Genomic DNA, 14105 nt, shown 5'->3' on the forward strand with positions numbered 1-14105 from the left:
AGCTGTGTCCAATTCCCAGGATCTACAGAATGGGAAGAGGAAACCAACTCCTGCAGGTTGGCCTCCGAACCTCCACACACATACTGTGGCATAGACACACCCCTTTCCATCACAGAAATAAACACAATAAAAAGAATTTTAAAACACCAAAGGCTAAGGAAGTGCAGCGCGCGCGCGCGCACACACACACACACACACACCAGTGTCTCCGTGTCTCCCCTTCCCCAGCCAGCTATACTGGGTCCCTCCTTCTTGACAACTCCAGCTCTTCCTCTGCTTGCCTTACTCAGGCCCCACTGACACCACCTTTGGCATGGCTGGCATCTCCTTTTAGGTCTCCCTGTCCTCACTTGTTTCCCATGGGTCCCGACATTATCCAGAGTCCCAGTAAGGGAAGGGCATGGATGTGCATCCCACAAGAACCAGGTTACCTGGGCTTGGAGGCACAGGCCTATAATCCCAGCATGGTGGAGGCCAAGGCAGGAGGGTCAGGTTACTCGTCTATCACCTTGCTGCACAGCTTCTGTCTATATGAAGGCTTAATGAACAAAGAACTGGTTCTAGACCCCTTGGAGGCTTCTGGCTAAAATCCAGGTGTGTCCTTAGGTTTTCTGACATGTCCACAGGCCACCACAAAAAAGACTGACTTCTAGAGACCAATCGAGTCTGTACCTTCACAACCAGGCTCTGTTGGGGGTGTTGTTCTTATTGTTGTTTTGGTTTTCTTTTTTTATTTCTTCCAGACAGGCTTTCTCTGTGTAGCCCTGGCTGTCCTGGAACATATGTGGACCAGGCTGGCCTCGAACTCAGAGATCTGCCTGCCTCTGCCTCCTGAGTGCTGGGATTAAAGGCCGCCACCACCCGGCTTGTTTCTTAAATTACATTAATTTATTTGTACATGTGTGTAGGCATTTGTGTCACAGCATGCGTGTAACATCGAAGGACAAGTTGGGGAGTGAGTCATTTCTCTCCAATACCAGATAGATCCAGATCTGTACAGAAGCAATAACAGTCAATTGATCTGATCCATCACAGTGGCTGAGGGTTCCACTGCCCTACTCGGTGGAACTTACGACTAGACAAAGAGCAGTCCCTGGTGTTGGCCCCCTGAGCCCTTCAATGCCAATGCCTTACAAACTGAGCTTTTGACCTCGGGGCTGACATCTCAGAGCCCTGAGAACTAGAGGCTCAGGACTGCAGTATCAAAAGCCAGGGGCTTCCAGCTCTTGCTGCTCAGGTTAGAGCAAGCCCCTTCAAAATAAGGGGCTTGGGGCTGGCTCCTGGCTGCAGACTCAATCTCTAGGTGCTCAGGTCAGAGGCTTATTGCCCTGGCCTTTGAATGCTAGTGACCCTGCAGCCGGAGTTACAGCTCCAGAGCTCATTGCAGGTGCTGGAACCCTCAGCCCTTATCCATTGATGGCTCTCTGAACTTAATCATCTGGGCTCTGCCAAGTCTCCCACCCTCCACAGTCTCGGCTCTCTGCTCTTTCCCCCTCCTACTTCTGCAACAGCATCTCCTCATCTCAGCTCCCCAGGTTCTGATCCCAGCTGCCCTCCAGATCTCAACTACTTTCCTGTTGCTACTGCTGCTTCCACCTGTTTTTAGTGTCAACAACCCAGTCCTCAGTACTCATGACAACGACCAAAGTGGGGCCTGACAATGGTGGTGCATACCTGTAACCCAGCACTGCGTGGAGGCAGGAGGATTAGGAGTTCAAGGTCATTATTGGCTACACATCAAAGTCAAGGCTAACCTGAAGACAGTACATAAATACAGACCGCTGGGATTAGGCTTTTCAGGACCTAATGGTGCAATACTGGGGTTGGGTCACAGGAAAGGCATTTCCTGGCCTGACCTGAAAACAAAGTGAGACCATACATACCTCACATGCTGTATAAAAACTGACCTGAAATCAAACCCTTTGCTTGCTTAAAAATAGCTGGAAGGTGGGCATGGAATGCTTTCCAAAACTCCTACCATCCAGGGCCTTGTGTGCAGCTTAGGGTTCCACCAATCACAAGCCTCACTTCTGCACCAATCATAAACCCCTCTAACCACCTATTAGTCCCTGGAGAGGGGCATCCCCTTCAACCCTAACTGAGAATAGCTCACTCACAGTGGGTCACGTAGAGTTCATGGAGGCTTGTCACAGCAGAACCCATTTCTTGTTCTTCCTTGAAAGTTGTCTGGAGAGGCTGTGACTACAGTAAAGCCTCCGGAGATAGAGTTTCCTCAAGTTTCTGCAAACTGTTCAAAGCAGCTAGGCCGCCATGATGGTAGTCTGGTTGGTTGTTGAGAAGCTAGTCTATTGACAGGGGAAGGGTGGACCTGCTAGGACACTTGCTCTTAACAGCTTCAATTACTCAGAGGAAAGGTGTCAGAGGATGCTTACCATAAAAGTCCATCCTGGAATTGGCATTCTCAGAAGCACTTCACAGTGCCTAACCTCTAGCCAAACACCCTCTGATCGCCTCCAAGCTTGCATTCCCAAACAGTTAGTTCTCCTAGGGCAAACTCAGGACCACAAGAGCTGAATTGTCAGAGGTAACTACATAAGTTGGCCTGACAACTTCACCAAAGAAGAAACACTTCATTAGCTGCCAGACACCTGTTTGCCAGAGGTCCTGTGTGCCAAAAGAGCCAGAGGGAAACCTTTTCAAAGGACAGCCAATACAATAATAGACAATAGATAGTCAATACAATGTAGATACTCCATGGGAAGATGCCAGCTCTCAAGCAAATAATGGAGACACAGGGATGCTATTTGGGCCCTAAACCACTGCTTAGGGAAAGTCTGCCCCAATTTAAACTGTAAATCACATCATTCTGCCCCAATTTAAACTGTAAATCACATCATTATGAGATGACAACCAGTTCCAACAAGGAGCATAATATCTAGAAATAAACACCAAAAAGCCAGGCACAGCTGAGTGTGGTGGTGCACGCATACCTGTAAACTCAGGAGAACTGCTATGAGTTCCAGAACAGCCTGAGTCACATAGTGAGACATTGATTTGAAGTAAAAAAAAGTAAATAATAATAAATACAATAAAATGGGAATGAAGACACAATGAGATCACCCCAAAATAATTTTTACAGTCAGGTAGTGGTAGCATACACCTTTAATCCCAGTACTCACGAGGCAGAGACAGGCAGATCTCTGTGAGTTTGAGGCCAACCTGGTCTACAGAGTGAGTTCAGGAAAGGCTCCAAAGCTACATACAGAAACCCTGTCTTGAAAAACAAAACAAAAAATTGTAGTGATATTATTATTTTTGATTTATTAAAGCTTGCCTAAGGGTACAGAAAGCAAAGCTAGCAACAAGACAGAGCCAGGCAATGGTGACATACATTTTTAATCGCAGCAGTCATACTAGCCAGCCATAGAGCTAGGCAGTTGTGGTACACCCTGTAATCCCAGGACTCAAGAGACAAGCAGATGAATCTCTGTTAGCTCAAGGCCACATTGAGCTACAAGAAATTAATCCAGGCCTAAAGAGAAATAGCTCACACAAAGGTGATCTTAGCACTTGGGATCACATGCCTTTAATCCCAGGATTTGAGAGGTATACAGGAAGAGTCAGCAATCTGGGATTGCAGTCTGAGGCTTGGTAGAGAGATTTATTCTCCAACCATGATAAAGACAAGACAGCTCTTTCAGCCTGAGGTAGAGGTAAGAGTTAGTGGCTGGCTGCTTTGCTTTTCTGATATTCAGCTTGAAGCTTGAACCCCAATATCAGTCTCTGGGTTTGTATATTTGTGTTACAAAAAAATTCTGTTAAAACTGTTAACTGCTTTAATCCCAGCTCTTGGGAGACAGAGGCAGGCAGATCTCTGTGAGTTCAAGACCAGCCTGATCTACAAGAGCTAGTTCCAGGACGGGCTCCAAAGCCACAGAGAAAAACCTGTCTCGAAAAACCAAAAAAATTCCAAAACAAAACAAAAAACTGTTAACTGTTCTACTTTAAAAACAACCAAGAAATTGCTGCTATAAGCACATACCTAGAGAATTTGAGGACATTAAAAAAAAAAAAAAAAAAAAAAAAAAAGATAACATAACTGTGACAGTTTCTCCATTCATGAACATGGTATATCTATTTATACTTTCTAGGATTTCTTTTGTTATGGAGTTAAGGTTTTCAGCTCACAGATTTGAATATAGTGTTATACCTAAGCACTTCACTTTTAGGCAGTCAGAATGCTACACTGGAAAACTAACGCTGGGCCTCTCAAATGTAAGATAACTGAGTATGTCTCCCCAGCTCTATAAACAGTATTGTTTCATATTTTGCTTTTTAATTATTTATTGCTAATTTAGGGAAACACAATTATTGCAAATTTACCTTGTATTCTGGGATTCTCCTTATTATGGTGTTTGATTTCTTATTTGTGAAACAATACAGGTGTTGCAATACAGCAAATAAACTCAACTAATAAAAGTTAAGATGTCAGATCTCCCTAAACTAATCTATAGAGTCAACACAACTGCAATAAAAATTCCAGTTCTTAACAAATCAACAAGCTGATTCTAAAATGTTTGCAGATAAGTGAAGGAAAGGAAGAAAAGGGAAGAACCCGGATGAGGACAGGCTCCCACGCCTACTTTAGAGCTGAGATGGTCAAGAGGAGGCGCTGGCAGAGGAGTCCCTGCAGCTCAACAACAGGACAGAATGTCCGGGACTCACCCACCCACATAGGTGCTGTCAACAAGAACACAAAGACAGCGCAATGGGGCAGCGACAATTGGACATTCAATTCAAACAACGAGAAAAAATACACCTTGACCATACCTCAATGTCATAAAAATTATCCAAAATGAGTCAAATATAAATAAAACACCCTAAATGGTAAAAACTTTTAGAAGAAAACGGGAAATCTTTGTGAATTTAAGCTAAACAAAGACGTCTTAGAAAACAAAACAAAACAAAAAGAACGATGGGAAATGTCATTCTGTAAATATGTTTCTCATACTGATTAATGAATAAAGCACTGTTGGCCAATAGGAAAGCGAGATGGGCAGGACTAGGAGACAAGGAGGAGTCGAGGAAGTAGTAAGGAGGAGTCAGCATGTAGAGACTGGAGAGAGCGAACAAGCGAACGCCAGCCCTACTCTCCGGTAAGATGAGACTACGTGGAAATACTTAGATGAATAGAAATGGGTTAATAATTAAGACAGAGCTAGTCAATAAGAAACAAATAACTGGCCAACAACATAATATCAAATACAGAGTCTTTGTGTCTTAATTGGGGTTGGAGCCGTGGTGGGTCCAGGCCAGCAGGGAAAACCTACTCGCAACAAAAGAATCCACAAGGAAAATGTAAAAATTAAGAACTTCTGCTCTTTGGAAAACACTGAAAATAAAAAGACAAAACCAGACTCAAGAAGACATTTGAAAATCACATGTTTAATATATATTTGAAGATCTTTTTAAAATATTTTTTTTATTTATTATGTATTCAGTGTTCTGCCTGTATGTATTCCTGCATAACAGAAGAGGGCACCAGATCTCATCACAGATGGCTGTGAGCCACCACATAATTGCTGGGAACTGAACTCAATACCTGTGAAAGAGCAGCCAGTGCTCTTAACCTCTGAGCCATCTCTCTAGCCCATATTTGAAGATTTTAAGAACTAATAATAGGAAAACAAACATCCTAGTTTAAAAATGTAAAGATTTGGAAACTTAACCATCGACATACAGAAACACACGCAAAACCCCTCAGCAAATGCAAACAGAAACTGTGAGCTGCCACAGTCTCCCTCTCAAGGCAGCTAACTCAAAACACCAACAGCTCACAAGAAGACAAGCATCTCACTATGTAGCCCAGGTTGGCCTGGAAATTGTTATGTAGGCCAGGTCAGCCTCAAACCCCCAAGTGCTGACAGTAAAGGCATGCAACCACCATGCCTGGCAAGGAGAAATTTTGAGCATCACAGGTTGGAATAACAATATGTTACTGCCATTTCAGAATTCTGCATGGCAGTTTCTTACAAAGTTAAGCATATGCTTACCTGTCCGCTAATCCTAATCCTAGGCATTTAGGTAGCCGTATAATACAGTCACATAAAAATCTGTGGGTATGTGACAGTGGAAAGCTCAGTGATAAAGGTGCTTGCCATGAAGTCCAATTACCCTAAGTTACAAGGACCCACATGGTGGAAGGAGAGAGCCAACTCCAGATTTCCACATTTGCCATGGTATGTATGTGCACAGGCACACATATACACAAAATAAATACATGCAATAGTTTTTAATCTGTGGGTAAACCTTTACTTATAATTGCCTGTAGCTGGAAATAACTTAAAAAGTCCTTGATCTGGAGGATGGAGGACATCCATATGACAGAACAGTCAGGGATGAAAAGGAACAAACAGCAAACACAACACAACAGCAAATGCAATATGCTAGATGAACAAAGTCACTTTTGGGGGGGACAGGGAAGTTGAGACAGGGTCTCACATGGCCCTAGCTAGCTTCAAACTTTTCAGGCAGTTTAGTGTAGCCTAGAACGTACTGCAATCCTCCTGACTCTGCCTCCCTAGTGCTGAGATTGCCAGCATGTACCACTACCACCCTGGATGAAAGAAAGACAGTTTTTTAAATAAAGAAAACACACACACACACACACACACACACACACATATTGTGTGTGTGCCTGTACATGAAAGTACATTTGTGCAAACAAATGGAAGTCAGAGGCCAACATTAGTGTCTCCTGCTATCTCTATCCATTTTAACCTGTGGACCACTTTGGTTGGCCAGGGCAGTCCAGGGATCCATCTGTCTCCTCCTAGCTAAGGTGACCATGCCTGGCATTTTTACCTGGGTGCTGGGGATCTGAACTACTCAGGTCCTCCTGCTTGCACAGCAGATACTTTACCAATTGAGGCCATCTTCCCAGTCCCAGAAATCACATTTTAAAAGCTATGTGAGGTGGCACATAATCCCAGCACTCCAGAAAGCAGAGGCAGGTGGATGCTGGGCAGCTTTGGGGACTTGAGTTCATCCCCAGTTAAAAAAAAAAAAAAAAAAAGGTACGGAGGCACAAGAACCCATAATCCCAGCTGACAACAGGGTCTGAATTTTTCCCCTAATTCTAGTTACTTAGTCTATTTTCTTTCTCAGTAGTTATTTGTGCAACATTAACTGAGTGGCAGCACCTAAATCATGCACCGAGGACAGACATAAGAGCAAGAAAGACAACTATATTCCCTTGAAGAGATTCATGAACTAGATGGGCAAGACAACACACATACGTGCAGTACAATGAGTGTGTCCTGAAGTGTGCTGGGGAAGTAGTGGAAAGCTTCTGCCCATTACAATAGACTAGTCCCTTAGTGAGACAGGATCTCACTAAGGAGCCCTGGCTGGCCTGGCACTTACAGAGATCTGCCTGCCTCTGCCTTCCAAGTACTGGAATAAAGGCATACGCCACCATGCTTGCTTGGTACAGGACCATGTGTTATTCAGCTTTGAAACTCCCATAGTTCCTTGCAAGCCTAAACACTGTAGAATAAGTTGCCAAATCAACCCATACTCTCTTTTCTTATACAGACAGCTGTGTGCTATTCAATGACACTCAACTATGAAGGGACCAGCAGGACACTGGGGCTGGTACTGCACACTCGCAAGGCTGTGGTTTAGATTGGGGCAGATTATAGGGGAAGGCAAGGGGCTCAAAACCACATTTATTTACTTTCATTCACGGTCCTAAATGACATTGTTCATCCAGCAAATGCGGGCCTCCCCCAACCAACCAAACAAACAAAAGCAAGCAAGACCATTTTTAATTATGAAAACCTGACAGTGACTGGCTAGTCTTCTGTCAACTTGACATACATGAGTCATCAGAGAGGAGGGGGCCTCAGTTAAGAAAATACCTCTGTAAGATGGGGCTGCAGGCAAGCTTGTAGGGCATTTTCTTTAATTTCCTATTGAAGTAGGAGGGCCCAGGCCACTGAGGGTTCTGTGCTCTATAAGAAAGCAGGTTGAGCAAGCCATGGGGAGTAAGCAGCACCCTCCATGGCCTCTGCATCAGTTCCTGCCTCTAGTCCTGACTTCCTTCAGTGATGTTGTGGAGGTGTAAGCCAAATACACCCTTTCCTCCCCAAGTTGATTTTGGTCATGGTGTTTCACCACAGCAATAGTAACCCTAAGATAGTGATTATAGGATGTAATTTAGATCAAGAAGACAAGGCTATGAAGGTGGCATTTTAACTGGTGTGTATAGTTTTTAAAAAGCAGCTTTTAGAGCCGGGTAGTGGTGGTGTACACCTTTAATCCCAAAACTCAGGGAGGCAGAGGCAGGAGGATATCTGAGTTCAAGGCTAGCCTGGTCTACAGCTAAGTTCAAGGATGGCCAGAGCTAAACAGAGAAACCCTGCCTCAAAAAAAGCAGCTTTAGGTGTAGATGTAGTTTAGTGGGTAGAGGTCTGGGGGTTCAATCCCCAGCATTAATTAAAATGAGACAGCACACTCCAAAGTAGAAGCTAAAGGATCAGTGCTTAGGTCATCTTCACCAGCCAGAGGCTCACCTGGGCTACATTAGACTCTGTTCTCAAGACAGCACCTTTATTTCACTCTTACTTTTGGAATAAAAAAGTTGAAGTAGAAACTCCACCAAAAATTAGGAAGTAGCATTAAAATAGGATTCAAGATGTATTCTCCTAAAGCACATGCCTAACTCAATTGTCACTGTCACAGAAATAGAAGTCTGTTCACACATTCACAATTTTTTTTTTTTTTTGTAAAATTGAGTTTATTTTTGTACATCTCGGTTTCACTTTGTTTCAAAAGAAATTTTGGCCATATTGCACACTGATTCTTGTTTTTTTTTTTTTTTTAAATCTTGATGCTTACTTCTAAAAGAGGCAAGGCAGGGGGGTTATGGTGACACCTACATAATCAAGGGTCTTAGCAAAAGAATGCAAAAACCCTACTTTTGAGTTTGGTATGGTAGTGAAAGTCTGTAATCCCAGCATTTTGGTAGCCTGAAGCGGGAGAATTACCATGAATTCAAAGCCAGTTTGCACTGGGTAGGAAATAACAGGCTATCCAGGGTTACAAAGTGGACCCTTATCTCAAATAAACAAAAATAAGCTGGACAGGGTGACTCACACCTATAATCTCAGCATTTGTGAGGCTGAGGCAGGAGGATTAAGATAAATTTAAAGCCAGTCTAGGTTACATAGTGTTTTCTGAACCAGCAGCCGGGGCTATAGTGGCGGTCTTGTGGGGGAGCATTCCATAATATGCATTTTGTTTTTCAAATGTAGTATTCAAATATAACACCTGGAAGTAGTGAAGTATGACATTCCACTCCACACCTCTAAATCTTGAAAAGGGGTTTTTAAGAGGAAACTATGTATATAGAAAATAAGGGAATTATTATTTTTGTTTTTACTTTACTTGCAAGGAAATGGACACAAGTTTAAGAAAACAAAAAAACAAACAAACAAAGCCTCAATTTCTTCCTCATAGCTGAAAATGAAGATGTTGACATTAGCAAATCCCTATGGACCCCCCCAGCCTTAAACACTGAGTTTCCTGAGAAACAGTTCAATTAACCTTTACAGCATGAGTGTTCGTGAGCATTTTTCTTTTAAATGTCCATTTTAGGTTTTGTTTTTATAGCAATTCCTTTTGACATATTAGATCAAGGAAATGCTGTACATGGCTAGATTCCACCAAGAGTATTCCCCCATATACCACTCAAAAGAATAAGGGGAGGGCAGTTGCATCGCTCAACAATTATGCTGCATTTGATGGGGGTGGATGAGCAAGCTATCATAGGAGAGGCTCATTGAAAAAGGAAACTAAATTTCCACCTCTCCTTCAGGAAAAAGACACTTTCATTTTCTCTTACTCTAAAAACAGGTAGTGAAAGCCACAGCAATCCTCACACGTTTTCTTTATAAGACGTGCCAAAATAGTGAAGAGGTGCTATTTTTCTACCTAGGCCATCCATCTTATTTGAGAACGCCGTTTTTTAAATACCCACAATCCGCCCTCATGTCGACGCTCACCAAAATAAAAAAAAAAAAAATCAATAAAAAATTTAAAAATGTCTGCTGTGCCTTTCATGCAAACCCATAAACAATCGTATTTTCCCCGCAGCGACACCCGGGGCTGAGTCCCGCAAGCAGCGAGACTGCAGACTGCGGCGCTGGCGGGGCCACTCCTCCCGCGACACTCTGAAACGCTCCCCTTTTCCCTCGGGATTTCGAAGGGTTCCAGACCCCACCGAGACCCCGCCCTTGAAGTCCAGCCCGGGGAAGGGAGGCGGAGAGAATCGCTGACCCAGCGAGGCGATCGATCGCAGCTCCGCAGGAAAACCCCGCGTCCCCTCCCCAGCTGGCAGGAGTAGCCCTGGCTGCGCGCGCCCCGCCGCTCCCAGGTGGGTCTCTGCAGCCGGAGACAGCGCCCTGCTCCTGGGAGAGGGAGGCAGGGAGGGAGGAGGACGCAGGCCAGGCTTCGTTCGTCACGATTCATGAGGGAGGGTGGGAAAGAGGGAGGGATTGGAGACCGGGGGAAAAAAAGGAGCGGAATCAGGAGCTCTGGAAATGCAGAAGGCAAGGAGGGGCGACAGGAGGAAAGGAGAAGAGTTGGGGTGCAGAGGGTGATGCTGCAGAGGACGCTAATGGGCTGGAGGGGATAAAGGCACGGATGGGGGAGGGAGATATGTGGTCTGGGGGGGGAAGAGGGAGAGGAGAGAGACGAGGTGGGATGTAGGAGAGATGGCGTGATGGAGATAAAAGGGAAAATGGGATGTTTATGAAGGCGAGGTGTGAGGAGGGATGGGATGAAAAAGAGATGGAGGAATAGAGGTCTGAGGAGGCGTCTAGGGTGAGGAGGACCAAGGTGAAGACGGAATCGGGGAGAAGCGTGAGTAAGGAAGCTTGCTGGCTGCAGGAAGCGAAAGAGGCTTCCCTCACGGGAGGGCGGTGCCTGGATAACGGGTCCCACCGGCCTGAGGCCAGGAACTGGCCCCCCGAGCAGCACCCCATGCCACTTACTCTCTCCGACCACCGCCTTGAGGCCAATGGGGGCCATGGCGTTGTGCGATCTCTGGGCTCCGACGCTCCTCCCGCGACACAGTCACCTCCCCCGGGCCGCGCGCCCCGCTGTCTGCAGCCGGTCGCCCCGCAGCCGCACTGGGGACCGACTGACGCGCGGACTTGGCGCGGGGGCGCGACTCGGGCCAGAGCGAGGCTGCCTAGCGGCCAGCGCGCGCGGGAGGGGCGGGGCGGCAGGGGCGGGGCCTCGCGCCAGCCGTCATCGTCACCCGCCCGTTTTCACCAATAGTAACACGACCCGGGCGAGCAGCCCCGCCCTCCTGGATGCAGATGGACTCAGGGTACATCCTTCCCATCGCCTTACGCGCGTGCCGGGGGCTCAGGGTCCTAAAGTCCCCTCTGCACTGGCAGCCCAGGCTATGGGAATCTTCGGAAAGCGAGGTTGTGATGCTCTTCCTGCTTTCTGAGAGCCTTCCATTTTCCCCTGCCAACAGAAGGAACTCCAAGGGCAGATTCTTATTAACTGTACTCATTCCCAGCTCACCAACATAGGCTCGAAACTATCCCTATGTCTGTTCGCCCATCATCGACCAAGCGCTAAGCTCTGTGCCACGCACCTTTTCTAAATTCGTGCAATAATGAGCACCCTTTCTAATCTTAGTTTTCAGGTGCAAAAACAAACCCGAGGCACTTACTGCTGTGCCATTATCTATCATTCACTAATAAATATTGTTTTCCCATTATTATGTGCAAGCTAATATTCTGTACATTGAGCCTGCACTTTTGCACAAGACATGGTACAAACCCAGTAGTTTCCAAGATCCAAATCAAATTAGAAAATGCTATAGAATCAGCTCTGGACTTAGCATCTCCTTTTTGGAGTGTACATTACTTAAATGATCACATAGAGGTTTTCATTGTGCTATCGTTGTTAATGAAGAAGATTGTTTTGTTGGTAGTGTTGTTGTTTCTCTGTGTAACAGTCCTGGATGTCCTGGAACTCACTTTATAAATGAGGCTGACCTCGAACTCACAGAGACCCACCTGCCTCTGCCTTCTGAGTCCTGGGTTTAAAGGTGTGCACCACCACTGCCTGACAATAAATTCATTTTTTAACCATAAAGGAGTGCTAGATGTGGTGGCAAACATCTGTAATCACAGAAATTAAGAGGAGGAGGCACAAGTAGGTGGTGCACACCTTTAAACCCAGCACTCAGGAGGCAGAGGCAGGTAAATCTTTGTGAGTTTGAGGCCAGTCTGGTTTACAGAGTGAGTTTCAGAACAACTAGGGCTACAAAGAGAAACCTTGTATCAAAAAAAAAAAAAAAAAAAAAAAGATTAAGAGGAGGAGGCAGGCAGGAGACTTTCTGTGAATTTTGGCCAACCTGAGCTACATGGTAATACCCTGTCTCAAAAAAAACAAAACAAAACAAAACAAAATAAAACAAATGAGCCTCCAAAGCATGGCTCAGTGGATAAAGGCATTTCACAGCATGCCTAATAACCCAAGGGCAATACCTGGAGCCACAAGGAGACAGGAGAGGGCTGACTCCACAGAGCTGTTCTCTAACTACATTGTGACAAGCATAAGCACTCATCATGCATAATAACAATAAATAAAAAACAACCACAGAGGCCAGGAGATGTAGGAGTGAAATCAGTGAATAACCACCAATGTGAAAGCCCTGTGATTTGGGGCCCTTTCCATGTATCAAGTGATTATTTTAACAACAACGGGGCAGGAGAGATGGCTCAGCAGTTAAGAGCACTGGCTGCTCTTCCAGAGGACCTGGGGTCAATTCCCAGTACTCACATAGCAGCTCACAACTGTCTATAACCCCAGTTCAAATGAATCTGGCACCCTCACACCAATATACATGCAGGCAAAATACAAAACCATATAAAAATAAATAAAAATCTAAAAAAAAAAAAAAAAAGAACAAACAAGGACCCTGAGATCCAGGGAAACTGTGTTGAGTAGTGACAAAGTAGAAGTAGTAATTGAATTATTTCAATTATTTGTATTTATTTATTTAGATAGAGTCTCACTATGTAGCACTGATGGGTCTGACATTTACAGAAATATACCACTTCTGCCTCCTGGGTGTGGGTATTAAAGATGTTCACCACCATTCCTGGCTTTATTTATTTTTTATGATAATTTCTTTTGTTTTTTGATACAAGGTTTTTCTGTATACTCCTGACTGGCCTGGAATTTACTCAGAGATCAGCCTGCCTCTGCCTCCTGAGTGCTGGGATCAAAGGTGTGTGCCACCACCCCCTGGCAGTTGATACTTTTTATTTATTTATTTATTTACTTTTAAGACAGGCTGTTGTGGCCTTAAACCCGAAATTCCTCATTCTCCTGTTGCCACCTCCCAGAAGTTGGGATTGTAAGCACGCATCACCACGCCTGGTTTATGTCATGCTCAGGAACTATGTTAAACAATCAGTCTACCAACTGAGCTACAGCTATAATTTCAATTCTGAATCACTGTTTTATACTTTACAACAAGAAAAGAAGCCAAATGCAAGGTTTGTCCCAAACCTAAGAGACCATATACCCTAGTTCAATACACCAATGTCAGGATGAGATTTGACAGTGTTCTGGTGTAAGGGATAGTGTTGATTGCCAACTTAACAGGATCTGGAATCAATAAGGCAAGCCCCCAGGCAGGCCTATGAGGGATTGTCTTGATTGGGTTAGTCTCTGGGCATGCCTATGGGAAATTATCATAATTAGGTTAATGAGGGGGGAAGGCCCACCCACCGTGGGTGGCTGTGAGCTGAATGCACACACTCCTCCATTTCTGCTTCCTGACTGTGGACACATGTGACCAGCCACCTTAAGCTCCTATCTTTATGCTTTCACTGCCATGGTGGACTTCCTCTTGAACTGTGAACCAAAATTACTATTTTCTTCCTTTAACTGCTTCTGTCAGGGTATTTTATTATCTACAGCAACAGGAAGAGGAACCCAGACATCTGGCCTCTACCCCTAAGAGCCCTTTCCTTCCTTCCTAGAGGGAAGGTACAATATGTCTTCTCCCCGAGTCTGAGCTCTTCTTGGCTTTCAGAACACATTGG

General features: G+C 44.9%; 1 protein-coding gene across 2 annotated transcripts in view; it reads right to left on the reverse strand.

The window, feature by feature from the left end:
• Stxbp1 (syntaxin binding protein 1) overlaps positions 1-11219 on the reverse strand; it is a 58499-nt gene extending 47280 nt beyond the window's left edge. The window contains exon 1 of one of the 2 annotated variants that reach the window (XM_051185229.1): positions 11019-11219. In XM_051185229.1, coding sequence (XP_051041186.1) covers positions 11019-11055 — 37 coding nt within the window. In that variant the 5' untranslated portion in view covers positions 11056-11219. The remainder of the gene's footprint in view (positions 1-11018) is intronic. The other variant, XM_051185230.1, reaches the window with a different exon arrangement.
• Between the last annotated feature and the right edge of the window lie 2886 nt (positions 11220-14105).

Source organism: Phodopus roborovskii, unplaced genomic scaffold (assembly GCF_943737965.1).
Source record: "Phodopus roborovskii unplaced genomic scaffold, PHOROB, whole genome shotgun sequence".
Lineage (NCBI taxonomy): Eukaryota > Metazoa > Chordata > Mammalia > Rodentia > Cricetidae > Phodopus > Phodopus roborovskii.